We start from the raw sequence: 27,646 nt of genomic DNA, 5'->3' as shown, positions 1-27,646 counted from the left end.
TTCACTAGGGGATAAAGAATATACGCTCCATAGCGCAGTATTAGCGGTGGAGAAATACTCTACATGGAGTGGCCTGAAGTGCGCACCCGAAAAATCTGAGGTTATCCGGATACACGCGAAAGGCTACAAATTCAGAGGATCGATTAACATCGTGGTTGAGGGCCAATCAGTCCGAGAGGTACCCACGATGCGAGTCATGGATTTGTGGCTTCAGAGCGACGGGAGAGCAGTACAGACACTCGTGACCCTCAAATCCACAGCCAACAATATAGCCCAAATGATACGTCGCGTGACGTATCGAAAAGTGGGAATGCGAGAAGACGATACCCTAAGGCTCGTAGAGGCCTTAGTGGTTAGTCGAATAACGTATTGCTTACCGCACAAAATCTTGAACTGGGAGGAGGAAAAGCAGGCTAACACAATAATCCGAACGGCTTTCAAAGCTGCTCTGGGCCTGCCTAAATGTACTTCAACGGAGAGAATGTTAGCTTTGGGATTGCACAATGCTTTCGACGAACTGAGGCAAGCCACCCTGCTGCGACAGAGGGAGCGCCTCAGCTTCACAAAAATTTGTAGGGAAATATTGGTTAGATTCAATATACCAGCATACCCCATTTATCTCACAGAGCAGGCCGTACCTCTCCCTCCTTCGATGAGATCCAAAATTGCAGTAGCCCCAATTCCAAAGAATACGCATCCCGACTGCAACAAAGAAAGGCGCAAAGCACGTGCACAACACATTCAATCAGAGTATTCTAATAGCCATAGGTACAACACGTACTACATGTACGCAGCTCTGTATGCAGAGGCGACCTGGCAGCGCTACCAAAGGAGGTACGCCCTGGCAGTCATGACGCTATCAGCCAACAGCAAACTAACGCGTCGGCCACGGCGGCATCCCCCACCTCGGCTGAAATATTAGCAGTGGCGATCGCACTCGCTCACGCGCAGCGTTCGCAAAGGGACTCGGTCCTGGTCATGGACTCTCAGGAGACATGTCGCATGCTTCTCAAGGTGCACGTGACTGCGGCTAGCCTTGCGATAATCCCCAAATCCTTCAACCACCATCATTGCCAACTCTGGTGCCCGGGCCACGCGGGGGTACAGGGGAACGAAAAGGCTAACGCGTTCATTCGAGGGTTCACTAACCGAGCGACGGCGTCCTCTTCCAAACCCAACCACCCGCATTATCCCTCACAAAATTCCATCGATTTAAATTCCAAAGACATCCTTGCTCATCAGCGTGGAGTTCGCAGAAAATACCCGCCGCCTCACCCACAACTTAATGGGGAAGAGGCGGCCGATTGGCGGGAAATGCAGACCGGGGTCCACATGGCTGAACGCCAAGTATCCCACTCGTTATAGGGCCAACTCTCCTTGGTGCGGTAGCATACCTACACACACATAACCGAACACATACACATACACATAACATACATACACAAACCTGGGAGTGCACTAAGCACTCTCATAGGCCTAATACCAGTAGGGCAATGGAGCAGTGGGAGGCACAACTCGACCGCTCCGACCTGGCATGGCAAAAGTCCTTAATTAGCCAGGTCAGGTAGGCGGCAGAGACCAGTGGGGCCCTGGACTGAGAGGCTCCGGCCACCCCTCCTTCTAATCTTTTCAATTGCAATAAAGTTTCTCTCTCTCTCTCGTGACACGAGTAGCTGGCCGGACCCGGCTCGCATGCACCGCGCGCACGGGGGATCACGCGAGGAGAAAGAAGACGTGTACTACGGCACAGAATAAACGAATGATATTCCCGGTTTTGCCTACTGAGGACTTTATAACAACTGGCAACGAGGGTCTTACGTACCCACGTAAGCGACGGCCTTGGGTTTGGGCGGCTGGACAGGAACGGAAGCAAGCGAGTCGAGCTTTCGTCCGGCTTCAAGATGCTCTACACTCGCCCACAAAATATTGCGTGGCGAAACGGCCCTCCGCACCGTCTAGCGGCGCACCCATGTTGTCCGCAGCGATGCATGCACGCATGGGCGTGGCTCCGGGACTGCAAGCGTTCATGTTTCCGCGATTCCTCCTTGGGCGCCCGGCGATATCCGAATGTAGTCGCGAGGTGTCGCTCATGCGAGTGGCACTGTGGCGGCCAAGGTAAATATATTTGAGGCTCTATTCTCGACGTGCATGGCGGCTGCACCGCCTCCATGATCCGCCATGTTGACTCTCGTATTGGCTGTGAAGATGTCATGTGTTTTAAAATTTGTGCCGAGAAGGGAAGTGTTGCAAAACGCAATTTTGCGTTTTTATCAAGATGAAATGTGACGTGTAGCTACAAATTTTATCGACTAATACATTCTTCTAGTCCTTTGCAGCTTTGTTGTTACGTTAGCACTTCAAAAAGAAAGTGAGCGGTAGTGTACAGAAGCCATTGCAATCCATCTGGAATTTCAAGAACATGTGGTGGCATGGAAGAAGGAAAACTGAGGAAAGGCCTTACCGCTCTCCGTGCGCTAGGAGAAAAGTGTGGAGGAAATGACGTAGTTTTTTTTTTTCTATTTATTTGGCTCTAGTGGCAACGCCTTTCGGGCCACAATGGCGGCGTTGTTATGGTTTTGTGCGCTCACACCTGTTGCTCCGTAGGTTTCAGACCGTGGCAAAGGCGCCGTGTGGGCAGCTTTGCGTTGGGCTCCGTGTTTTGTTTCGCTGTGCTATCTGCACCGTGCTCTCCCGCATGTTGCTTTAGCCAGGTGGGACAGGAGGAGCTGAAGTTCGTGGAATGAACGCGCATAAAACGCTGTACGCAATGTACCGCGCCACGGCAATGCCAACGGAAGAATTAAGGAATATCCGCGGAAAATTTTTCCTCTTTGGCGGAATCATGCTAACGTACCATCGTAGGCCGAAACCGATGCGTTTCAGGATCTGTACAGTGAACGCATTGCTGATCAGTGATTGCTGCTTTTGACAGCGCATGATGCATTTGCGGCATGTAGAACGCAAGTTATGCAAGAATGCATAGTTCGTGTTCAGTAACAACTTGCTTTTGTTCATATTAAAACAGATGTTGCTCAACTGTTGCTTTTTTTCTCCCAGTACTCGCTGCAGCACGAAGTCTTTTAAGCAGAGCGCATTCGAGGTTCATGCACAGCTGCACAGGTGCACCTCAATACACGGGCTGATAGAGCGTACGTTACGCAGAATATGTGCGTTTTGCTTCCCCCGGCACCGTGCCCCTGCCAGCCGACGCTTCATCTGGGAAGATGGGAAAGAAGCGACTGCTTTGATTTAGGGAACGAATCCTCCCTGCCGCAGGCGTATCTTATCTGTGTGCGGGACAAGCGCAGGGCAGTGAAGGTTAGCTGATGCGCTGCAAGAGTCTACAAGGCTCCACAGAACGTACGCCTGCGAACGCATCAAACGGCTGTTCCATGGTCGCACGTAGGCCGGTTCTACGCGCATACTGTTCTGCACCGTGCGCCGGCTATCGCAAATCCTTGGTTCCGAGAAGCTTCACTTACCGTGGGAAGAAGGCACCTCAGGCCGCAGTCAATGAATCTAAAGGCGGAGTCAGAAATGACATTCTGCCTCCTCGCCGGCGCGCTGTCGTAGTGATGCGCGGCCACCAAAAGTTTGTTGAATAAAGCAGAGAGAGAGAGAAAACATTCATTCGGACCATCGAGGTGGTTGCTCTTGACGTCGAGTGGGTGGTGTCCTCATTCCAGGACTCCATTGGCCATGGCTGCTGTGCCATGTCAGTGCACACCATGGCACCGGGCCGCTCTCGTCTATGCAATCTTTAACAGAGACAAACAGGTCCGGATAGGGCACTCAATAAAAAAAGGTATTTTACATCAACAGAAAAAGAATAGTCTATGTCATTCTTTTCTTCGAAAAAATGGGCTACTTCCTCTGAACTTTTTGTAAGAAAGGGATCAGTTATTACGAGGCTATTCAAACTTCTTTGAAGGAACTTACACAGTGCTGCCAGGTACCAGCTTCACTCACAATGGTACGGAATGGAGCTTCGGGTTTATGCGTTTTAACGGAAAAGAAAACATTTAACGCCCCCCTCTCACTCTTGGTTACATCTTTAGCTAGTGCTTGCAGATCTAGGCGATAACAAAGGTCAATAAGTATTCTCTTACCACTTCCAGTGCCTTGCTACCATTCGTAAACTGCTGTTCTCTTCCGAGGCTGTTAAACATTACTTTAGTTTTCTGCAGATTAATGTTTAGACCACCCCTTCTGATTTGCCTCTCCAGGTCAGTCGGCATGCATTGTGATTGGTCCCCTGAGTTACTAAGCAAGGCAATATCGTCAGCGAAATGCAAGTTACTAAGGTATTCTCCATTAGATATTATCCCAAAATCTTCCCAATCCAGGTCTCCTAATACCTCCTGTAAGCAAGCTGTGAATAGCATTGGAGAGATCGTATCTCCCTGCCTGGCGCCCTTCTTTATTGGGATTTTGTTGCTTTCTTTAGGGATGACTACGGTGGCTGTGGAGCCGCTATAGATATCTTTCAGTATTTTTACATACGGCTCGTCTACACCCTGATTCGGTAATGCCTGCATGACCAGTGAGGTTTCGATTCAATCAAACGCTTTCTCTTAATCAATGAAATCTATATATAAGGGTTGGTTGTATTCCGCACATTTCTCTATCACCTGATTGCTAGTGTGAATATGGTCTATTGGTGAGTAGCTTTTACAAAATCCTGCCAAGTCCTTTAGTTTACAGAAGTCTAAGGTGTTTCTGATTCTGTTCGCGATCACCTTAGTAAATACTTTGTAGGCAACGAATAGTAATCTGATCGGTCTCTAATTTTTCAAGTCTGTTGCATCCCCTTTGTTATGGATTAAAATTATGTTGGCGTTCTTCCAAGATTCCGGTACACTCGAGGTCATGAAGCATTGTGTGTACAGGGTGGCCAGTTTTTCTAGAACAATCTCCATACCTTTCGTCAACAAATCTGCTGTTACCTGATCCTCCCCAGCTGCCTTCCCCCTTTCCATAGCTCCGAAGGCTTTCTTTTCTTCTTCCGGCGTTACTCGGTGGATGTCGAATTCCTCTAGAGTATTCTCTTCCATTAGCTCCGTGGGTGCCACTGCTACTCTGTAGATCTCTATTGAACTCCTCAGCCACTTAAACTATCTGATCCATATTAGTAATTATATTGCGGGCTGTGTATCTTAACGCATACATCTGATTATTGCCTATTCCTACTGTGTTCTTCACTGCTTTTAGGCTTCCTCCGTTTCTGAGAGCCTGTTCAATTCTATCCATATTGTACTTGCTCATGTCAGGGGTCTTACGCTTGTTGATTAACTTCGAAAGTTCTGCCAGTTCTCTTCTAGCTGTAGGGTTAGAGGCATTCATACATCGGCGTTTCTTGATCAGATCTTTCGTCTCCTGCGATAGCTTTCTGGCATCCTGTCTAACAAAGTTACCACCGACTTCTATTGCACACTTCTTAATGATGCCCATAAGATTGTCCTTCATTGCTTCAACACTAAGGTTCTCTTCCCGAGTTAAAGCCGAATAACTATTCTGTAGCTTGATCAGGAATTCCTCTATATTCCCTCTTACCGCTAACTCATTGATTGGCTTCTTATGTAGGGGTTTCTTCCGTTCCCTCCTCAAGTCTAGGCTAATTCGAGTTCTTACCATCCCATGGTCACTGCAGTGCACCTTGCCGAGCTCGTCCACATCTGGTATGATGCCACGGTTAGCGCAGAGTATGAAGTATATTTAATTTCTAGCCTCGCCATTCGGGCTGCTCCACGTCCACTTTCGGCTATCTCGCTTGCGGAAGAAGGTATTGATTATCCGCATATTATTCCGTTCTGCAAACACTACTAATAACTCTCCCCGGCTATTCCTAGAACCTATGCCATATTCCCCGTCTGATCACATGGCGCGACCTCGAAGCTGTGTCCAAAAATCTTACATGAAACACGGATACGCAGGAACAAGGCGAGAGATAATTCTTCCCGCAGAGTGGCAGCTGCATCGGTGCGCCGACGGCGACGCCGCTCACGGCAAAAGCAGAAGCCTGCCAGCAGTCGCAATAAGCGTCCCGCATTTTGTCCGCACAACCGGTAATAGAATCGGGAAACGTATGGAAAGAGCGAGCGATCGCCGCCGGTGTATCGAGGCCGGCTAAAACTGCCCGCAGTGACTGGCACGGGGCAATATGCTGCTGAGGTTGCCTGGCCTTCCTTGCCATCGATAGGTTCTCACAAGGATCTTGCAGACGAAGGTTCTATGATGCGTCTTGCTGACAGCCTTGATACACTGATGAATCAGTTGGTAGTATTCATCAGTTTATATGCAACTGATGAATACGATGCGTGGTGTGCTTTCTAGTCTACGTACGTCATCAGCGTTCGCTGCGTTGAAAATGACAAATATTCTAGAGCCGCTTCTCACGGCTCTACGGTGGTATCTCAATATGGCGCTATCAGCAAGAACTTGTTCCTTGAAGAGTGCTTGCGTCGATCTGTTGTTATGCAGTGGAACGCGTGTAGTCTACGTGGACGCCTTTCAGATTTTCGACAACGCCTGTTCAAGTATCAGTTCCCTTTTGTGGTTGTTTCGAGCCCAACATTCCATCTCCTTTCCGACTATCAAGAGATTTACAACTTTGGTCACGGAAAGACATTTCCAGAAGCAAAGTTCTGTTGTGCATACGTCGTCACATGGTGTACGCCTGATATATGGTCGCGGAACATGCTTCTAATGAATACATCTGTGTGACAGTCAGACATAAGCCGCGCGTGTTTTCGATCATTGGAGGCCACATACAGCCTAAAAAGAGATTTGATCGGCTACACCTGAATTCTATTGCCTAAGTGTGCCCTGGACCACATATAATCATCGGATACTTTAACGTCCACCACCCATTATGGGGCAGTGTTACGATGAATAGACAGGGTGAAGAATTGACAAACTTCATGCATAACGAAGCTTTGGCAAAAAATTAACGATAGTTCCCCTTCATTTCTCCGAGGCGCGACATATAGGAGGCTCCTTAGATCTTGCATTCGTGTCCAGTATCTTTCTACCCTCAGCAACCTGGTGCACACATCTGGAGTAGCATAGTAGCGACCACATACCTACATATATACAACTGCAAAGGTTCCTTCAAGCTCGTCCACCTCACATTCGTTGTACTAACGGGCTAGATGATCAGACATTGGCGGACAACGCTTCCTGAGAGCAATCTTCGCCGGCTGATCTAGAACGTACTATTACCACAACTCTTCATGATATGGCGAAATTTATACGCATATCGGCACGTAGAAGCTCCAGCGACATCGTATATTAAAAACTAGAAGCTTTGCCTCGTCGAACCGAGACGAAATACCTAATATCGAAATATACCTCAGGCGGTACTATCTGTGGCCGAGATCGACGACATGTCCATAGGCACCTTGACAAACTGGGAAGTAAGCGCTGGAGATGATTTTGTACTTCCATTGATCGTCGCAAACCACTCTGTAAAATATGGCAGGTAATGCCAGCTTACGATTTTCGATGGATGGATGGATGAATGGATGGATGGATGGATGGATGGATGGATGGATGGATGGATGGATGGATGGATGGATGGATGGATGGATGGATGGATGGATGGATGGATGGATGGATGGATGGATGGATGGATGGATGGATGGATGGATGGATGGATGGATGGATGGACGGACGGACGGAGGACGGACGGACGGACGGACGGATGGACGGACGGACGGATGGATGGATGGATGGATGGATGGATGGATCGATGGATGGATGGATGGATGACCCTTTAGAACGGGGCGGTGGGTTGCGCCACCAAGCTGTTGCTATTATACTGCCTAATGTCCTGCCTAAGTTAAGCAATAAAAATATAAACAATATGAACTCCCACACCCAAATTTTCTCATACCCTATCGCTAACTGTGCTTTTGTACGTCTCTATTTTTTATCGTTTCCCTACTTTTCGTCCAGCAATCCTCCAATCGCCTCTTACTAATGCCTACTGCGGATACGTTTACTTTTCCACTGCTCCTGCTGAGCCCAAGGGCTTCAAGGAGGCCAGTGGTGCCTAAATCTACCGCTGGGTAGACGTCTTCACATTCTAATAGAATATGATCCATAGTTTCCCTAGCTTTACCGCAGCAAGCACATGCTTCTTGTTCCTTCTTATATCTCGCTTTATAGGTGCGTGTTCTAAGTCATCCCGTTCTCGCTTCGAATAGTAATGAGCTTCCCTTTGAGTTATCATAAATGGTTTCTTTCCTTATTTCGTTTTTTCCTCTGAAGTAGTTACTCATGGCAGGTGTCCTTTCCATTGCCGCCACCCATGAGATTATTTCAGCCTCTCTGACCTTCCACTTGACCGTCTTTGTTGCTGTGTTGCCCACCCTACAGGCCACATACTTGCTGGTAAGCTTCCCAGTTCTTTTCCTCCACTTTGAATCAATGTTTTTCCCGTACAGATACCTGAACATTCTCCCAGCCGATTTACTTCCTTGCATATTCCTCGGGCGTTCTTCATTCTTAATTTTACTGCGAGCTTCCCTCACTTCAAAATTAGTCCAGTCCATATCACCCAGCACAGCTTCCTTTGTAGTCTTCTCGTGAGCGCCCAATGCGAGGCGACCTACTGACCTTTGGTTCCCATCGAGGCCTGATTGTACCCCTGATTTAAAGCAAACAACCGCATTTCCAAAAGTGAGTCCTGGAACCATTACATTTTTCCACATACCTTGGAGGACCTCGTACCTATTGATCCCCATAGCCCTCTGTTCTTCATTATGGCTGCATTACTCTTCCCCTTCACTGTTATTGTTTTTTCTTGTGTTTCCATATATCTATTGCCCTCATTTATCCATATAGCAAGGTATCTATATTATTTTACCCCAGGTATTTCCTGGCCGTATATCTCCACTGTTTGTTCACTGTTTGCATTGAAAACAATAACACCTTATTTCCTTACATTAAATTTAAAACCTAAATTGTTGCCTTCCTGTCTACAGATATATGCCAGACTTTCCGAATCACTTTGCTTGTTAGCTAGCAACACAATGTCATCCGCATAAAATAAACCTGAGAGCTGTTGCTCTACTACTGTACCCGCCTGTTTGTATGAGAGATTAAACCGGATATTACTTCCTTCTAGCGCCCTCTTCATCCTCACCATGTACATCATAAACAGCAGTGGGGATAAAGGGCACCCCTGTCTCAGTTCCTTGTTGATATGAACTTTCTCCTCGCTTCTCATCCCTTCCCATTCAACGCAAACGGTATTTTCTAGCTAAATCTATCTCAAAAGCTGTAGACAATCGTCACCTAAACCTTCCCCTTTCAGAATATGCCACAAAATGTGGCGGTCCACGTTGTCATAGGCTCCTGTAATGTGTAAAAAGGCCACTTATAACGGTCTGCTTTCTACTTTTGATATTTCAATACAATGAGTAAGAACAGATAAGTTATCATCTAAACACCTTCCTACTCTGAAGCCATTGTGAAGTTCTCCCAAAATGCCAAAGTCATATGCATGGATGGATGGATGTTATGAGCGTCCCCTTTGGAACGGGGCGGTGGGTTGCGCCACCAAGCACTTGCTACTATACTGCCTAATATCCTACCTAGGTTAAACAATGAAAAAAAGACACCACACCACGAACTACCATGCCCCAATTTTCTGATCCCCTATTGCGAACTGTGCTTTTGTACGTCTCCGTCTTTTTTCGTTTCCCTACTAATAGCCGAAGTGCAGTGCCCCCACGCGGCGCTGATAGTTTGTGTTTAGTTGCGGTCCGCCTGGCAACAGCGGAATGAGTCCGCATAAGAGAATAAAGTCAGTTCGTTGTGACTTGACGGCTCGGCATGTTGCTTTGTTCATTCGCGGGTCTGGTGGCCTACTTCCTTTCCCGAAGGCCCGCGACTACCCATGGCCACCTCTATTTGTCTCAGTAATCTTGAGCGATATGAATATCATCCGTTGTCGACGCGCTCCAAGGTAGGCGAAGGCATATCCTGAGGGCTTGGGCTTGGATGCCTTGGAGTGTATTCAGTTTACTTTTTCAGATGTTGGAAATGACCGATAGGCTATATCGCAGAAATCCAATAAAGATGATTCTGTACAGTTCTATCACACAGTGTATCGACACACCCCACGTCTTTCCATCTATTAACCTAAACATATGGCGAATTTCCATCAGAAGTTTTTTGCACATAATTCACATGAGAGGTTCAGGAGAGATTCCTGTTAATAAACACCCCCTGAAATCTGTGATTTGTTCTGTACGAGATCAGCTGTCCGTCGACGGATGTGGAGTATAGAGACATTGGGTAAATTCCACCACTGCACACTTTTCCCACGATATTTGAAGTCCTTGTTCTCAAAGGTAGGGTGATGCTAAAGTGCCTGCCTTCTGAAGCCGAACGCGAAGCTGAAGCTGTGTCATACCCTACGTCCATACACAGATCAGATTATCGTTTGAAAGACTTCTGGTGTTCGACGTACGTCACCAAGTCGACAGCGTTGTCTAGGGAAGAACGGCCACTCCTGAAACCGGCTATTGCGTCTGTATATACTTCCAAATGTTCAAGGTACCATTCTAATCAGGCTAGAACCATCCTTTCCCTTAGTTTTCCGAAGTAGCTGGCAAGCACAGTCGGTTGCTCTGAAGCAGTGTCTACAGGCGACTTGCCAGGCTTCAGCATTGGAATTAGGCGACTGGTCTTCCATTCCTGAGAAACCGTGCCTGCCTGCCACGAGCTGTTGAACAAGAGCAGGAGCACTTTCCGAGCCTTTTCGCCAAGATTGCGAGTGCACGGTAGGTTATACCGTCGAGTTCTCGCGGTGATGAACGCTTGCACAAAACAAGTTCGTTCGTCCATAGTGAAATGACTGTCAAGGCGGGGATCACGTGAAATCGTTTAGTGGTCGAGTGCCTATGTTCCAGAGGAACTAGTTTTGCCAGCACTCCTCCTGCACAAATCGTTAGCGACGTCAATCTCTCTTCGTTGCGGGTGAAGGACCAAAGTCTTGAAAGGGCGGTGCTGCTTGGGGGTTCCACAGAGACCACAAAGAGTTCTCGATATGTAAGATAAAGGTTTTTTTAGATCCAAAGACTCCCACAACGACATGCATCTTTGCGATGCGACTTTCTCCATGTGACGCTGAATTTTCTTTTCAATTCGCTTGGCCAACCCCAAGAGACGTACATACTTTGTGCACCTATATCTGCCCTCTGCACGGAGACGAATTGCCCGAAACTGCTTCAGCTCCATGTCGTCGTCGGTGCGTGTAGACGTCCTCGACAACGAACGCGAGGCAGCCTCTAGGGCACCCTCTATAGTGTCCTCTAGGCTAGAGCCATCACGACAGCCTTTTCCACAAAGTATTTGAACGTCGGTCACTCGATACGCTGGGTGACGGCGGGTAACTTGGAGTCCGTCAGCCTTTCAATTCACATATAAATAGGGAGGCGGTGACCCCACCCCCGTTTCAATGTACGAAAACTACCTAATCTTTCTGGAGGAGGAGGATGCGTTAATAAAGGAGCGGGGTCTTAAATATTGGAATCTGTTTACAACGTACACTTTTGTAAATAAGCTTACAATCTGTTATTGGCATTGTTTATCGCTGAAAAGAAAGCTTTTTTTTCAATACATAGTGATTTTCAACTGGCAGCGTCGGCGTTCATTTCCTTCTGTTGTATTTTTAGTTTCTCAGTGGTGCTTTTCTTTCGCTTCGGTGGCGTTAGCCATCCGATTTCAGTCATGAAAATGTGCGTGCATAGTTGAACACATTTATTTTAGTAGGCTTGATAAGTGTTCCTATTGGCCAAATTAAAGAAATATGCAGAGCCAGCACACATGTGGCAGTCTATAGGTAGCGAAACTTTTGTGAAACCGTTATATAAATGTTATGTAAAACCAAATGCGATGCGTACAATCGTCTTTGTTGCCATCTTATGCAATGTCCAATGCACGACATTACAGCCTTGTTGCATTTCACCCCCATTGAATTGTGGCTGCCATGGCCGGAAATTTTCTTTACGCACTGCATTATATGATGCGGTCGCCTGATCTGATCTGGTCTGGCTTGCTGACCAGCGCTGACGCGGAGGACCAGTGATGACTGGTAGACCAACCAAAGCGGACAGCCGAGGGCCATGACATCCAGGACTTAAGAAGCCACGCATCTGAGGTCGACATATGCAAGGTGGCCGGCTCTATCTCTTTAATGAACTTTATTTCATCTTCCTAACTGGTTCTGTTTCCATTGTCGGCGGCCGTAGTGACCTCACTTCACTGCATATTTTACCGGAAGTGTTGGTGCAAAATTGTAAAACGTACAGGTGCCCCAAAGCTGCTTTTGTTGCGAGGGCAATTACGTGGACACTACAAGCGAATTTCTGCGGTCGCCATCCTTGGCGCCGTCGCCGTGATGTTCCTATAAAGCCCAAACACGGTAACACATTTGAGCGAAAGCCTGCGAGGGTCAGCCGATGGCTGTGGCTCAATCTCGCGCGCTAAAGGGGGGGAGGGGAGGCAGAGCGGAAGCGCGCAGTCTTCTGTCGTCCGCGAAGGCAAGGGAGTGGGGGGTAGACGTTATACTCCGGCAGCCGCTGCTTACGGCGCGGCCGCCTCATCTGCAAAGCTATCTGCGCTGTGGACCAAGTGCATGTGGCGAGCGCCGGTAGCTTCGTATGCGCTGTGCTTTCGACGTTTAGTTTGCGTTGAAGCCCGAGACAACACGCAAGTCAACTTGCTCGCGGCTGCTTCCGCGCTTCCTAGCTCCAGCGTTTTGACAGCGAGTTTCTGCGGTCATCGAGCGCGATGTGTTCGCGTTGACCTGTGCGCGCTGACAACGTGCTTGGTAATTTGTATTTATTTTTATTTATTTTATTTATTTATTTCATACTGCAGACCTAAAACAGCTCCAAGCAGGGTGGTTAATCACAACAATATTACAATGCTTTATTCAATCAAGTAAGGTGATAAGACTCAACAGTAATACAATGAGTCAATCAATTGAAACAGGCCACAACAAGTTATTCCAGTCTGCTATAGTTCGGGGAAAAAAGATTTTATTTTATTAGATTTAGATAAGATTTCTTTTATTACTAATTTAGTTAGTAAGCGAATGTTCACAACTTAAATTTATACGGCCGCGAAAGCTACTATACTTACCTCATATAGCTGTCCACTAATTTGCTATCGCAATCGATGCTTCGCCTTTCAGGTAAAACTAAGTTCTTTTGATGTCATAACGGAATTCTATTTTCTTTCCTTTCTGTGCACCGGCTGATGTTTTGCGGTGTTCTCTCGTGAAAACATGTTAGCCCCAGATCTAAACCTGTGTATGTCGCCTTTATATATATATATATATATATATATATATATATATATATATATATATATATATATATATATAGAGAGAGAGAGAGAGAGAGTCGTCATGCTATTTCCGAATTTGCCTCAAAACTGTCTGGCACAATGGCACAAACTCCGGGAAAAATATTACAGCCTGTGAAGTAGAGATGTGGAAGCGTTTTTAGATAGCTGATTGTCATGCCTATAAACATTTAGGAAAACTGCTGAAGCGTGTACTAGCGTTGTTGCCTGTCAGTAAGTATCACAGTTCGAACTTTAAGTATGCAAAAAATATATTAGTGGAGTTGCGTCTGTTTGCATTTATGTATGTGTTTAAATTTTTTAAAGGCCGATGCTGCTATTCATCATAGTTTTGTTTTTACCTGAGTTGAGTGAGCTGTCAGTAAAAGAAAATGACCTGTTTTTTCAAAGAAATCATTTGCTGTTACCTAAATATACTAAAGGTGAAGGCGCTTTTATATTGGGAGAAGGGGGTTGGAACTTGTGGGGCTAGAAAGTATTATACATGTGATAGTTACAGCATACTTAATGAAAGTTGTACGGCAACACTTCAACATCATCTCTAGAGCTGCTCTAGAAATAAAGGAAGCATACCCACGCATAATGTATTAGTTTCAGTTCGCAAGCAAGCAGATAGAAAAAACAAGAAAAGTACAAGATATAATGACAAAAGTTATGAATGCTTTTTTATAGTATTTTGCTTGCAGTATAGTTTTTACCCACTCATGCGTGTAAACGTTATTACGTCTCCCCTGAAGCTTCTCCGTAGACGCACGTTCGGCCGATTTTCTAAGCAGTGTCATTTTTCATCTGCGGCCACCGCATTTTGACTCGTTATGTGTTCCCTTATATCACGTGGGTCCTTAGCGACACAGACTTGGACCAGTCTTTTGGTCGAAGAATAACGTTTAGCATTCTGCTTACGCATTTAAAAGGACTATTTCAACATCCCCAAATGGAAGCCAGTGAAAGAAAAAAAAATCTCATCCAACGCATACGTTCGAAGCCACATGAAGCGAAGCTTAATTGAAGCGGTCAACTATGCGTACAATTGCCTGTACTTTCATCATATGCAACGTGTAATCTCATTCAGTATTGTAACGTAGATTGAAGACGGAGTCTTGCAAAATAGACACTTCTCTTTAATGGCAGGCGAGAAGAAGAGCGTGCAGCTTACGCGCTTCATCGTCTTTCATGGCGCCGACCTTTGCGCGCACCGTCTTGCGGTGCGGGAGTCCCACATCATTGTGTCAGTTGTCCCCCAAGCGAAAAGCGACCGCCTCGGTCGCGTCAAAAAGTTCTTTCAGCGACATAAGATATGGAGCTCCTCAGGTGCATCTCGGCGTTCACGTACGCGCATAGTAGGGTTTCGTGCGCACTACATGAACAACTTCAGCGCAACGACGACGACGGAGCGAACCGGGGTCAAAACTGCAGGGGACCACTTCATAGGTCACGTCACTGAGGCGGCATGTATCCTTGTAGTGACCAAAATACCGGTGGATCAACTTTTCCGGGAGTCCACGGCGACGGATGGACGTCCAGACGCACACGCAGGCGCCGGTATTGTAATGCACGTCGCGCCGACACTGGTTGTATCGAAGGGTGTCGGTGTGCTGTTGGCTCCAGATACGATGTCGAGCAAGCTGGCGTGCCTCTTGGGCTCTTTGTACGAACTCTTCCACGTGTTCGCTGGTCGCACTATTATCAGCCAGAGGTAGGATGACGTCAAGTGCTGATGTGGCATGGCGGCCGTATACAAGTTCGAACGGTGTAAACTTTGTAGTCTCCTGTTATACGCGAAGGTCACATAGGTTAAAATCTCCTCCCACATCTTGTGCTCTACGTCAACATACATGGAAAGCATGTCAGCCAGCGTTCTGTTCAGATGTTCCGTTAATCCATTGGTTTGAGCGTGATACGCAGTGCGGTGAGAGCTATGGTTCAGCTCGAGAGCGTCCTGCATAAGTTCCGCTTTAAATGCTGTACCGCGGTCCTTGATGAGAACAGACGGTGCATCGTGTCGTAGGACGATGTGGCGTACAAAGAGCATGGCCACTTCATACGAATTTGATTGTGCAATAGCTTCAGTTTCGGCGTACCGGGTTAAATAGTCGTTAGCGACGACTATCCATCTGTTGCGCGAAAAGGTCACTGGGAGTGGCCCAAGCAGATCCATTCCTATTTATTAGAACGGTGCTCGAGGAGGGTCCACAGGATGGAGAAAGCCAGCCGGTTTAACTGGTGGTTTCTTGCGGCGCTGACAATCGCGGCAGGTCTTCACGTACCATTCCACAGAAGAATAAAGCCGAGGCCAGTAATACTTCTGTCGTATCCTTGCTAATGTCTTAGCGGATTCCAGGTGTCCCACGCATGGCTCATCATGGCAGGCTTGCAAAATGTTTTGGTGCAGTGCCGACAGCACGACAAAGAGGTACACATTCTGAGCGCTTCCACAGTTTTCCCTGTAAAGGACGTTTCTGTGCAAGTAGTACGATGATAAGCCGCGCACTAGCGAGCGGGGCAAAACACCTTCATTTCCTTGAAGGTGCTTGATCAGTGGCAGCAGCTTAGGGTCAGCGCACTGGTGCTCCGCCATCTTTATGGCATCGATAACGCCGACAAATGGCAAGTTATAGTCAGGGTCCGATGGCGTCGTACGGAGTGGTGCGCGTGACAAACAGTCAGCGTCGCTGTGCTTCCTTTCAGATCGGTATACAACTGTAATGTCGTACTCTTGTAAGCGCAGGCTCCAACGGGCTAGTCTGCCTGAAGGATCCTTGAGGTTGGCAAGCCAGCACAGGGCGTGGTTTGATCGCTGACAGCCTTAAAGGGTCTACCGTACAAGTAGGGTCGGAATTTACGCATTTGCTCACACAACCGCTAAGCATTCTTTTTCAGTGGTTGAGCAGTTTTTCTCAGCTATGGTGAGACTGCGGCTTACATAAGCGATGATGCGTTCCGCACCAGCTTGCCACTGCACAAGAACTGCGCCGAGACCCGCATTGCTGGCGTCAGTATGAATTTTAGTGTCAGCGTCTTCGTCGAAATGACCAAATATTGGGGCCTCTTGCAAACGCTTGGGCAATTCATTGAACGACTGCTGTGGCTCATCCGCCCAAATGAAAGGCACATCGTCACATGTAAGCCTTGTCAGAGGGTCAGCAATTCTCGAGAATTCCTCGACGAAGCGCCTATACCATGCGCACAAACCAAGGAAGCGTTGGACAGCCTTCTTGTCTATGGGTGGTGAAAACATGGTGACGGCAGCTACCTTGTCGGGGTCTGGTCGCACGACTTGAGGACCAACGACATGGCCAAGAAATTTGAGCTCTTGGAACCCGAAGTAGCCTTTTTAAGGCTTCACGGTGAGGAGGCCGTACGGATCGCAGCGAAAAAGTTATTGGGTTTTACGTGCCAAAACCACTTTCTGATTATGAGGCATGCCGTAGTGGAGAACTCCGGAAATTTCGACCACCTGAGGATCTTTAACGTGCACCTAAATCTAAGTACACGGGTGTTTTCGCCCCCATCAAAATGCGGCCGCCGTGGCCAGGATCGCAGCGAGGACACTCTCGAGTCGGGCGAGATGTTCGTCAAACGTTCTCGAGAACACGACGACGCCGTCCAAGTATGCGAGGTAGGTTTGCCATTTGAGTTCAGCAAGCACGGTATCCATCACCCGCTGAAAGGTGGCAAAAGAGACCGAAGGGGAGAACTCTGAACACATAAAGCCCGTCAGGTGTCACAAACACTGTTTTTTCACGATTCTGTTCATCAACTTCGATTTGCGATTACGTTGATTTAAGATCCAAGGAAGAAAAAAACTTGGCATGTTGTAGACGAACCAATGCGTCGTCGATCCGTGGCAATGGATAAATATCGCGCTTTAAGACATGGTTCAACTTTCTGCAATCTACACAGAAGTGTAATGTGCTGTCTTTCTTTCTGACTAACACTACAGAGGAGACCCACAGCATTGTGGACGGCTGGGTCACGTCGTCTTGGAGCATCTCTTTCACCTGATGTTTGATCGCTTCCCTTTGCACTGGAGACACTCTGTAAGGATGCTGACGAACAGGACGTGCGGACTCGTCCGTAAGAATGTGGTGCTTTGTGATGGACGTGCGCCGCACTTTAGATGACGTTGAAAAACCGTCCGCAAATTTATTCACGAGACTCAGTAGACGGTCTTTCTGATGGTCAGGCCAAGCGGCGTTAACGTGAATTCGTTCTTTTAGGCTCAGTAACTAAGCTTGCTGAGACGATGCGGTTTCCAATGTGGCAATGTCAGCAACGTCAATGATTTCGCAAAGCAATGCGATTGTTGTTTCTCGCGGTATATGCCGATACTCATCACTAAAGTTTGTTACAAAACGACTGAACATTTCTTTCGCACCTCAAGAAGCCCTCTGGCTATGCAAATGTTGCGCTCAAGATGCAGGGGCATGTTTGCCTCACCAATTCTTTCGGCGTCGTTTTCCATGTCGCATCGGACAAGGGTAAGCACGCTGCTCTTGGGTGGCAGCGTGACATGATCGTCAGCTACGCGAAGCGCGATGTCACGGTCGTTGTCATTACTGTTTGCTATGGCTTGCGAAGTAGCGAAGCTGACTCTACACTCTTGCAGCTCGATGATGGCACCGTTCACCTGAAGGAAATCCATGCCTACTATAAGGGCCTTTGAACATTCAGGAAGAATGACGAAGTCGCCGATGTACGTGAAAAATGTTGATTCGTACCGTGCACCAGCCCATAGGAGTTATGAGGTGCCCTCCTGCAGTACGAATCTGCGTTCCGGTTCATCGTGTGGAAACATTGTTCAGTATACGCTCGAGATTCTGGCTCATAACAGACGTGTCCCCACCCGTGGCGATTAACGCCGTGACTTCGTGGTCATCTGTGGTAACTGGTACGTCGCAGGATACTGACACCGAACTACACTGCTTTCTCTGCGTCTCAATTACGTCATATCGCGGTTGTCGTAGTGGAGGATCGTCAGCGTTCGCAACGTCAGCGACCTCACCTCCGCAGGTCGCTGGACTTAGTTTTCCAGGGAGGCAGGCCCGGGTGAGCGACGCCTTATTGCTCCCGGCGTGAAGAGGGGGCTGGAAGATCTGTTTCGGGCTGGTGACGGTTACCGGGCTACACGGAATCGTGGGGCAAACGAGGTCCTGGCGTCCGCGAGGTATGTTTCAATCTCCAGGGGGCGTTGACCATTGCGCGGGCACAGCGCATTCAGTGAAGATCCACGGAGCCCAGCTCGGCGGTAAGGGCACGTCGTGTAGAGGTGATCGGCTCCACCGCAATGAAAACACAAGGGCCTCCGGTTATGCAGTGTGCCATACGTTGCTTGTGCGGGATGGTCGTGTTCCAGCCATGAATGGCGTGCGGCGAGGCTTGAAGTCACCAGTTGCATGTTCAACGGCGCACACACCATGAAAGTCCGGGAAATCGCTGACGTCACGAAAAATCGGGGACAACGAACTTCGCGCAGCCTCCGCATACGACATGCGAGGTTGTGGCTGCCGTACCTCGTGCTGTGGTGTCTCGCTTCGCTCTGAGGCTTGGACTGCCTGCCTGACCTCCTCCCGGACGACCTCAGCCAGAGCGAGTCGCTGCGCCGATGCCGAAGCCACCTGAAGCTTTCGGAGCTCTTCTCGAAAAATAAGCCTAATGAGCTCCCGCAAGGCGCCGGTATTGTCTAGCGGTATAGCGAGATGGTCACGCGACAGGGTCGACACGTCGCCGTTGTACTGGGCCGGTATTTTGTAGCGATGCCTTTTCCGATTCTATGCTTTTTCAGGCTTTTCGCGCTTGGCCAGTGGTCAGAGCGACGGTCTGCCCACATTATCAACGGGATCAGGCGGCCGTGTGTGGTGGATGATAAGAATAGCATAGAATAAGGCATAAGGCATCGCTACAAAATAGCGGCCCTGCCTTCCGCATATGGCTTCCGCGAGAAACTCTGCAACGGTCTTTGGTGTGTTGCGTATTAAGGCACCGAATAACTCTTGCTTGACACCGCACATCAAGTTCCTGAGCTTCTTTTCTTCAGGCATGGACGGATCCGCTTCGGAAAGGTCGGCACATATCTTCGACAAACATTGCGACGCTTTCGTTCGGCCTCTGTACTCTCACCTGAATGGCAGATTCTGCTCGCTCCTTGTGATCGAGGCTGGCGTATGTGCTGATTGGCTGCTGTCGACATTCGTCCAATGTCGATAGGGCCGCCTTACGGTTCTCAACCAATGTGCACGCATAGTCCACGAAGGCAAAGTAGGCGTTGCGTAGCTTGCGCTGTGGAGTCGAGCCGTTGAATTCTGCGACACGCACAAAGTGATCGAGCCAGTCCTCTACATCCTTTAAGGTGTCTCCATGGAAGGACGTGGGGATCCGCGGCTGGTTGAGGATGACCTCGGTCGGCGCGGTTGAGGAAGAAGACGGCACCGATGTACTCATCTTTCTGACTCGACTGGGTAGAGGCTCGTGCTCAGGTGGCAGTCCTTGAAGTAGAAGGCTTGTCCGTACGTGAACAGGAGTCAGCTCGACCGGACTTCATACTGGGCTTGTAGACGGTGTTCGATTTGGGAGTGGTAGCCTGCACCCCGCACGTCCACCAGAATATCTATGTTTATGTCACAGCAAAGGCCAGAACTTTAGCCTAATTCACTGCTGACTTTTACGCAGTGCACCATTGATAACCTATGCCCGAATGGAAACTGCACAACCTGAGGCCTCGACGCAGCGATGTCACCATGACAAAGGCGATGTTTGATCTCTGTCACGTCGAGGGAAGAATGGCGAGCAGAGGTCATGCAGAGAGACGTACGACACATATGTAAATGCAGTACATGTTTATATTTCATTTGTGTCACAGTGGCACATACCTATTCACGGGATTCAAGAAGGCGAGGACATAAACGTATACTCAGTAAACACTTTAACACCCCCAATTAGTAAATTAGTTTGTCAGCAGACGAACACCCTTATTTGATTAACGCCTTGAAGAAAGCATGTTTGCCTTAAGCGAAACGAAAGAGATTTGTTGCCCTTAGCTTGTTATACGTTCCATTGTTTGCGAGTTATTTAATACCATTGCTACGTAACTGAAATTATAAGACAAACAATTCATCCTTAATAGCACTCAGACGAAAGGAACGAAGGTGGATCGAAACCAGGCAACGGCCCACGCAACAAAGATGCCACATTCGGGGCGGAGAGCGCAAGATCAAGCCGGACAAAGGAGGTAAGTATCCACCGGGCGTCCCAGCTATCGTTAGCCAAGCTCTTCCATAACACACACACACATTCTATATACATATATATATGTATGTATATATATATATATATATATATATATATATATATATATATATATATATATATATATATGTATATATATATATATATATATATATATATATATATATATATATATATATATATATATATATATATATATATATGCGACATGGAACAGCTTGACTAGCGTTAGCTGGCGCACCCTATATATGTATAATTTCCCCAGAAACTCAAGCTCCTTCATTTCATGAGAAACCTTGCGTAAGGACGCATTTTGGGTAGCGACAAATAAGTTTGTAATGCTTGATGCTTAACAATCTTATATTTGCAAGGACATTTCTCAGCAGTACCGAGTAGAGCAGTAGGTATGCTAACAACATTCGTATATGCTAGTAATATTTATTGTGTTCTGATTTCCTAGCACGCGCCCTTATCATGGGTTATTTTGAATAAAATAAGTGCTAAACACGGGAGGGGAGTAATAGTAGGTGCGAAGTTGGGAAACACCCTATTAATATTCTTAATGGTGTAAAAAAAATGTGCGGTGTGCACGCAGTGGACAAAGAATTGGGTAGGCCAAATTTAACAAATACACGAAGATCAAATGAAGCCGTTTAAAAGTGTGCTCTGTACCATTAAGAGGTATGTGCGCTTGCAACAGACGACAGCATACTTACACTTGTTACAGCTTAGCGACTTAAAGTCTGATTACGCCGAAGAGAGGTCTGCTCGCAAGCGATTCTTTGTTGGTCAATCTTGCAGCTGGGGCATTCGAAGGCCCATGCACTGTTGCTCAAGAATAGGAGGGTCCAGGGGCGCTATAACGTAAAACTATTCCAAACTTTTCTATTCCAATTCTGCAATCAGCCCACCGCAATTGGTCAAAAACATTTTAGACCACCCCTACTTCACCTGTCTGTCACGCGACGTCACGAAAACCGAGATAGCTCCCCATCTGATATGACGTGTACACACTGATTATGCATCATTTTACCGAACAAAACAAAAATAGTTATTTATGATTTGATGCTTTTTTTTCCATGAGCCCTCGGTTATTGGTCAAAAATTTTCGGGCGGCACCCACTTCACCTGCCTCTCACGTGACATCAAAAACCGCAAAAACTTACCGCGTCAAAGTGACGCGTGCGCGTTAAAAATGCATTAATATGCCGAACAAAACTGAATTTTCTTCGGAATAGCCGCAGGCTGCCCCATTCCGAAAGGAATAAAAGATGGCTGCCGCCGACCGCTCAGACACTGGCTACTCGCGCCTGCCGGAAAGCATGGGTTTATTTGGGTGTATTAAAGCTTCTTTCGCGGCCGTGTAACGTTTTCGATAGCTTTCGGCACGTTTACGACCTCGTTCTGCCAACTCTTCTTTGCTGAGGATCCGCTTTAACGTCATTCTTTAGCTTCTGTTGCATGCCGCCGCGATTGTCTACGAGCCACCGCAAGCTATGTAAGAGAAAGCGGACCAATCGCAGGCGCCGGCACCGCCCTCTTCATCCGGTTATCAATATTCAGTGTAATGGCTCGGCCCCATGGAATCCCTTTCCACTTGAACATGCTCCTCGCCTCCTGTAAGCCAATTGGCTCAGACAAGCCGCTCTGTGCAGGTGATGTTATTCCTTTTTCAAGCAAACACAAGTGACCTCCTATGAACGGAGGGAGCATTTGATTGGTCTGTTGAGACAACCCTGTGGGTGACCGCCCAATGCTTGCGTCGGCGGTTACCCAAATTTGACGTCAGGAGATTGGAATAAAAACATATTGGAATAGTTTTACGTTAGATAGCCCCAGGTTAAACATCGCGGTTGGCTAAGTATAGAAACCTGTCCTTTAAAATGCGTTTAATGCAACCACACTGGCTATGGAGCAACCGACGCTATTGGAGAGCTCGTCAGTGCCCGCGATGTACGCGAATGCCTGCCCAAACTACAACGCTACCAGGCAAGTAGGATATCCCCGAATTTAGAGGCAGTACATCTTCCAACTCTTTCGTGTACAACTAAAGAACAGCAAAGCGCACGCGCTTCCTACATCTTCGGCACTGAAACTCCCAGATAGACGCTGGTTCGACGGAATACCTTAGTGCCACGCTTTGATCGCGCGGCCGCAGCAATCTCACTAGCTTGCTCGATATCGGTTCCGCATTCGTCCGAGACGTGCACCTGCGCACCCAGCTGATGCGTTTCGAAGATTCAGCGGCAAGAACTCGCTTTCACCCCAAGCAGTCGTTTGAGGGCCGATGGAAGGGGGTACCGCATCAGTGAGGATCGGACAGGTTGGCGACCTTTGCGCGCTCGGCTGGAGAGGAGGTGAAAGTATTGGAGTTTACAGACGTGTTCCCTTTCCTCTTGCTGCAGTTAGGGTTGCTTTTCGAGTTTCGCGAGGTATTACACGAGCGTAAAAAGTATGCTACGATAATGAATCATAATATTCACATTGCTCTATGATTATAGAAGGGTGATGTGTATTTGCGATTACAGTATATTTTTTATGTATTTACTAATATCATGTAAACTGTTTGAAACGCAAACCCTCTTATATGGATTTCTCCCAAATTTTCTCAATTATGCGTGCAATAAACATTTGAAGTGAAATCCTGATACACGGGGTGTCCCAACTATCACGAACCAAGACTTAACAATGAGCAAATCCCACGTAGCTGGACAGAAACGAGGTAATGTTTGCCGTCGCTTGGAGATACTCAGATAATTTGTTTGCATTCCGCCTATTTACATTATTAGTCTTAATTAATAAATCGACGTCTAAAATATTATATTTAGACAAAAAGTGTCAATGAGAAATTGTAGAGCTCTGAACTCACCAACCGTGCGAGCAGCAGCGAGGATCGCGGTGGCGCAATCGTTCTATAGACGGACTTCTCTGACTGTTGTTTTCGTGCCCTTAAAGGAGGCTCTCACCCAGCAGGGGGTCGGACACGCAGAAGAAGGTGACGAATACATGTCGCGCCCCCTACCTGCCTGGCTGGGTGGCGCGCCAACCTCTTGCGAGTTACCAAACGGAAGGTGTTGCGCTGCAGCTCGGTGGTTAGCGTGATAGATGCCCAACAGCTAGCGTAGTGCCGCAGAAGCAACGCATCAATACCAAGTGGCAGTGATGGTAAGCGAAGGTCTGTTTTTCTTCGCGATATGGTGAATATGAAGCTGGGTATCTAAGAAAAAGATTCTCCAATGCTACAGAGTTATACGAAATTAAGGTTTGAACGTTTATAAATGCAGTTCTAAAACGACAAACAATACGCGCGACCGTACCGAAAGCGGCAGCCGTAGCAACGGTAATGTAACTCAGCCGTATACAGGACGTAGAAGTACACATATGGGGTAACCCGGCACTTCGCAGCAGTTAGCAGCGCACGAGGCAACCTTCCGGAAAGAAAATGCTGTATTTGAAAGCATTATGCTAAAGGATATTCACGTTCAAGCTTCCGAAAAATCTAGGTAGCCAACTCTAGGTAGTCTGGGTAGTCAACTCTAGGTAGTCAACCGGTGACTGTACGAAGGTCGCACAAAATGGGACATCCTGACAGGGGAAAATACTGCGACCTCTTACGTTAGCGCTCGACGAAGCCAATGTGTTTCATTTCGAATGTTGTGAGAACACTGATTTTGAATTAATAACTGGAAAGATCGGTTTCATTGTACAGACGTGAATGACAAAATACGAAGAGCGAGTGTAGCTTGATTAAATTTTAATTCCGGGGTTTTACGTGCGAAACCACTGATCGATTATGAGGCGCGCAATGGTGGAAAAATACGAATTAATTTTTAAACACCTGAGGTTCTTTCACGCGCACGATGCGCTGGCGTGTTTTTATTTCGCCCCCATTGAATTATGGTAGCCACGGCCGGGATTGGATAGCGCGCCTTCGGGCTTAACAGCGCACTGTCATGCATTCCCACTACACCCCCACGGTGGCTGAAGCTGAGGATGAAAAGGGTTTTATGACGTGGACGAAACAGAAAAAAAAATAAGTTGACAAAGCGAGGTCAGTTTCTAGCGTTTCACTTTTGTCGCAGTCGAAGAAGCAGGGAGATGATGCGGAGAAGATCGCTTGTCGGCCGTCTGTGTACTCGCTTGTACTTTGCGAGTATTTCGCACGAATGTTTCCTGACTCCGCGTTGATCGTATTTTTACGTAGGATCCATAAAATCCACAGCTTTTAATTGTCTGACACTCGTGAATTTTATGAAATTACGGCGCGGTAGCGTTATAGGTGTACACTGAATAAGACTAGCGATGTGGGCGAATTGGTTTAGGTCCATGGTGTAAGACTTCCTTTTTTCTGCACTTCAGTGCTTCGCGCTGCAGAAGTTTTACACCATGGACTTAAGCGTTATAAATGCAGTTTTGCCTTATTGAGAGCGAGAGACAATGAGTAGCAATGCAACCAGTTGCACGGGGCATAGCAAACACCACACGCGATCGAGTCCCCTTGAAATCTTCGGTACAGCGTTGTTCTCGGCTGAGCCCGAGGCGTTATCCGTGAATTGCGTCATTAAAAGAAAAAGCGTAAGCTAAAGATTGGTGCGCTGAGATGTCATAAAGGGAAAAGACTTTCACAAAGCGAGCATAACTAAGAACAGTATAACTCATTGAATTTTTATCTCCGATTTTCCACTTGCAACTCCACGAAGTCCCAAAGCAGATGTTTGTAGTGGGAGCGTTGGGGCCTCTTGTTTGGTAATGACACCACAAAGCCAAAAAGCACGCCGCGCAAGGTATGCTGTCGATAATGGGAGAATCTGAAGACTTCATACCGGGTTGGTGTTCGAGGAGGCTTCAAGGCCACTTGGCGTTCGTACAATCACGTAGATGTGCCCAGTGAGCCCGCCACTCTAGGCAAGGGGTGCGGCAGCAGTCGAGTATTTGTCAAGTGCCCAACCAGCGCTGTTGTAGAGCGAGCCGAGCAGAATGCACGCTTGTTGTGCGTAGACACATCTGAGAGGAGCACGTAGCTATTCGTCCTCTCTGCACAGCCCGAGAGGGGTGAGTGCCATGTCCGTTGCTTCCTGAAACAGGCGACGTAAGCAGAATGTCGACCGCCATGTCCTTGCTTTATAACGTGCAGCGTGTGTCTGTGACACGGGACGTCTTTAAAATCGGTCGCAAGGTGGCTTGCTATGACCACATGTAACGAAATCATGTTCTCTGTGGCATTGTCACTTGTACCTCTGAAACCGTACCACCCACGCCCTTTACTTTTGTATTCTTTTGCAGACCAAGTAAGCCACTAATTGACAGCGCACGCGTCGCGTGTGCTGATCCCGTCGGTCGCTTGCCACGCATGACGTAATGAGAGGTAAATTGAGCCTCGCACGTGGCGTTCCGAGCGGCGTATAGGCCGACAGTAAGTTTTTCCATTAGACAATAAACGGCTGCGTTTGAGAGAACTCACTATCCCATAGCAGGTATTATTTAGCAAACTGACACTGGTGCTCATGAGGGCTTAAAAGGGATGCGAGTGTGCAAGTTGCTGCAGAAATTTCACGTTTTCTCTTTCGACTATGACCCCCCTGCGTTTGACCCGTATACGGGGCAGAAATGGCGTGAAGAGACCCGGGCAGCAAGACAAACATATATCCAACACCTTTCACCCCGGCGGAATGTGTCCGTCTCCATAGGGAGTGCAAGCGCTAGAGACGAGGCAAGCGCACGGTAGATCGGCGCAGCGCGGTCTCGGGCGCCACCATTAGGGAGCTCATTTCTTTACTTTAGTGTCCCAACACCGTCTGCAAAACAAACCGCCCCACTACGAATAAGAAGTGAGCATGATTGCAAAATTAGGCTGCAAGACACCAACTAGCTGTACATTAAGTTAGGCATGTGAGCTTTCTAATGCGTGTATCAATGTGACTTGTGCGTCGGGTTACGTCAGTGCAGTATCCTAGTGCCGATACACCTCACTACGGTCGCGTCCGTGATACATCCTGGCCACTGCCTTTTTTTTAAGAAATATTGTTTTTTTTAAAGAAAATACACACGAACATAACTAACTTATTCTCAGATACATTAATGGCCCAGGTAGAGATCACTTACAAGAAATACCAAAAGAATACATTCATAACTATACTAATTCCAATAACAATCGGTTACTTAAATTTAGCATAAGGGTCATTTCAGTATATAGTTACAGGTTTCATCAATTCAAAATAGTCATGTGGGACAAAATACCTGGTGTTCAATTCGTTCAATTTGCTTGATAAAGCGCGCGGCTCCGCGAAGCGGCAGGTCTGACAGTAACACGGCGCACTAAGGACGAGGGACTGTCCCGACTTGTCCCTCGTCCTTACAGCGCTATGTTACTTGCCTTACGATGACTAATCAACATGCCCAATCCTATTTCCTTCTACCCAGGTGTAGCTGCGCTACGCAGAGAAGTACGTAAAGGTGGGACGTAAAATGAAGCTGCCGTCTTGCTCTTGAGCTGATTCTCATTGCCGGTTTTCGCAGCACGCGATTGTGAACATGATCACTTCAGCGAGAAGGGTCGAGGCTGACCGCTTTATCGCGCAGTACAGCGAAGTATAATTTATGCTGCCCGATACGTCGCAGGGGGACGCAGTGAAAGTCGCGCTTCGCTGTGGTGCTTACGTAATCCGATAAATCGAGCGAGTGTGTTGATGCCCGTTATTTGCATCTGTATGGCGATTTTGAAAAGGAAGGACCTGTGGGTAGATTTTTATGGCCATTCAGTTCAACTTTCTAATCCACATGAACATTTGCCGTAAAGTCTGAACGAAGAGGTTGATAATGTAACTTACTAAATAGAAGTAATTAGGCAGATACTTCATCTGTAGTGACGTGATTTAATAAAAAATATATTTAGGCTTTTTAATATAAAAGTGATCAAAGTAAAAAAGGAAGTCGCTGTATACTATCTGGTGAACTTGCGTGAACGCGACCAGTGAATAAGATTTTGTTAACTTTTACACGACATCCATAATGATTATTT

General features: G+C 47.4%; 1 protein-coding gene across 4 annotated transcripts in view; it reads left to right on the top strand.

The window, feature by feature from the left end:
* The window catches only part of LOC139052528 (uncharacterized), a 330,782-nt gene that overhangs the window by 216,696 nt on the left and 86,440 nt on the right, over positions 1-27,646 (top strand). For all 4 annotated transcript variants that reach the window (XM_070529643.1, XM_070529644.1, XM_070529641.1 and 1 more), the window contains one exon: positions 20,507-20,611. In XM_070529643.1, the coding sequence (XP_070385744.1) occupies positions 20,507-20,611 (105 nt within the window). The remainder of the gene's footprint in view (positions 1-20,506; positions 20,612-27,646) is intronic.

This window comes from Dermacentor albipictus, unplaced genomic scaffold, assembly GCF_038994185.2.
Source record: "Dermacentor albipictus isolate Rhodes 1998 colony unplaced genomic scaffold, USDA_Dalb.pri_finalv2 scaffold_26, whole genome shotgun sequence".
Classification (NCBI taxonomy): domain Eukaryota; kingdom Metazoa; phylum Arthropoda; class Arachnida; order Ixodida; family Ixodidae; genus Dermacentor; species Dermacentor albipictus.
Note: the sequence above shows the minus strand (reverse complement) of the source record. Positions and strands in the feature narration are given on the sequence as shown.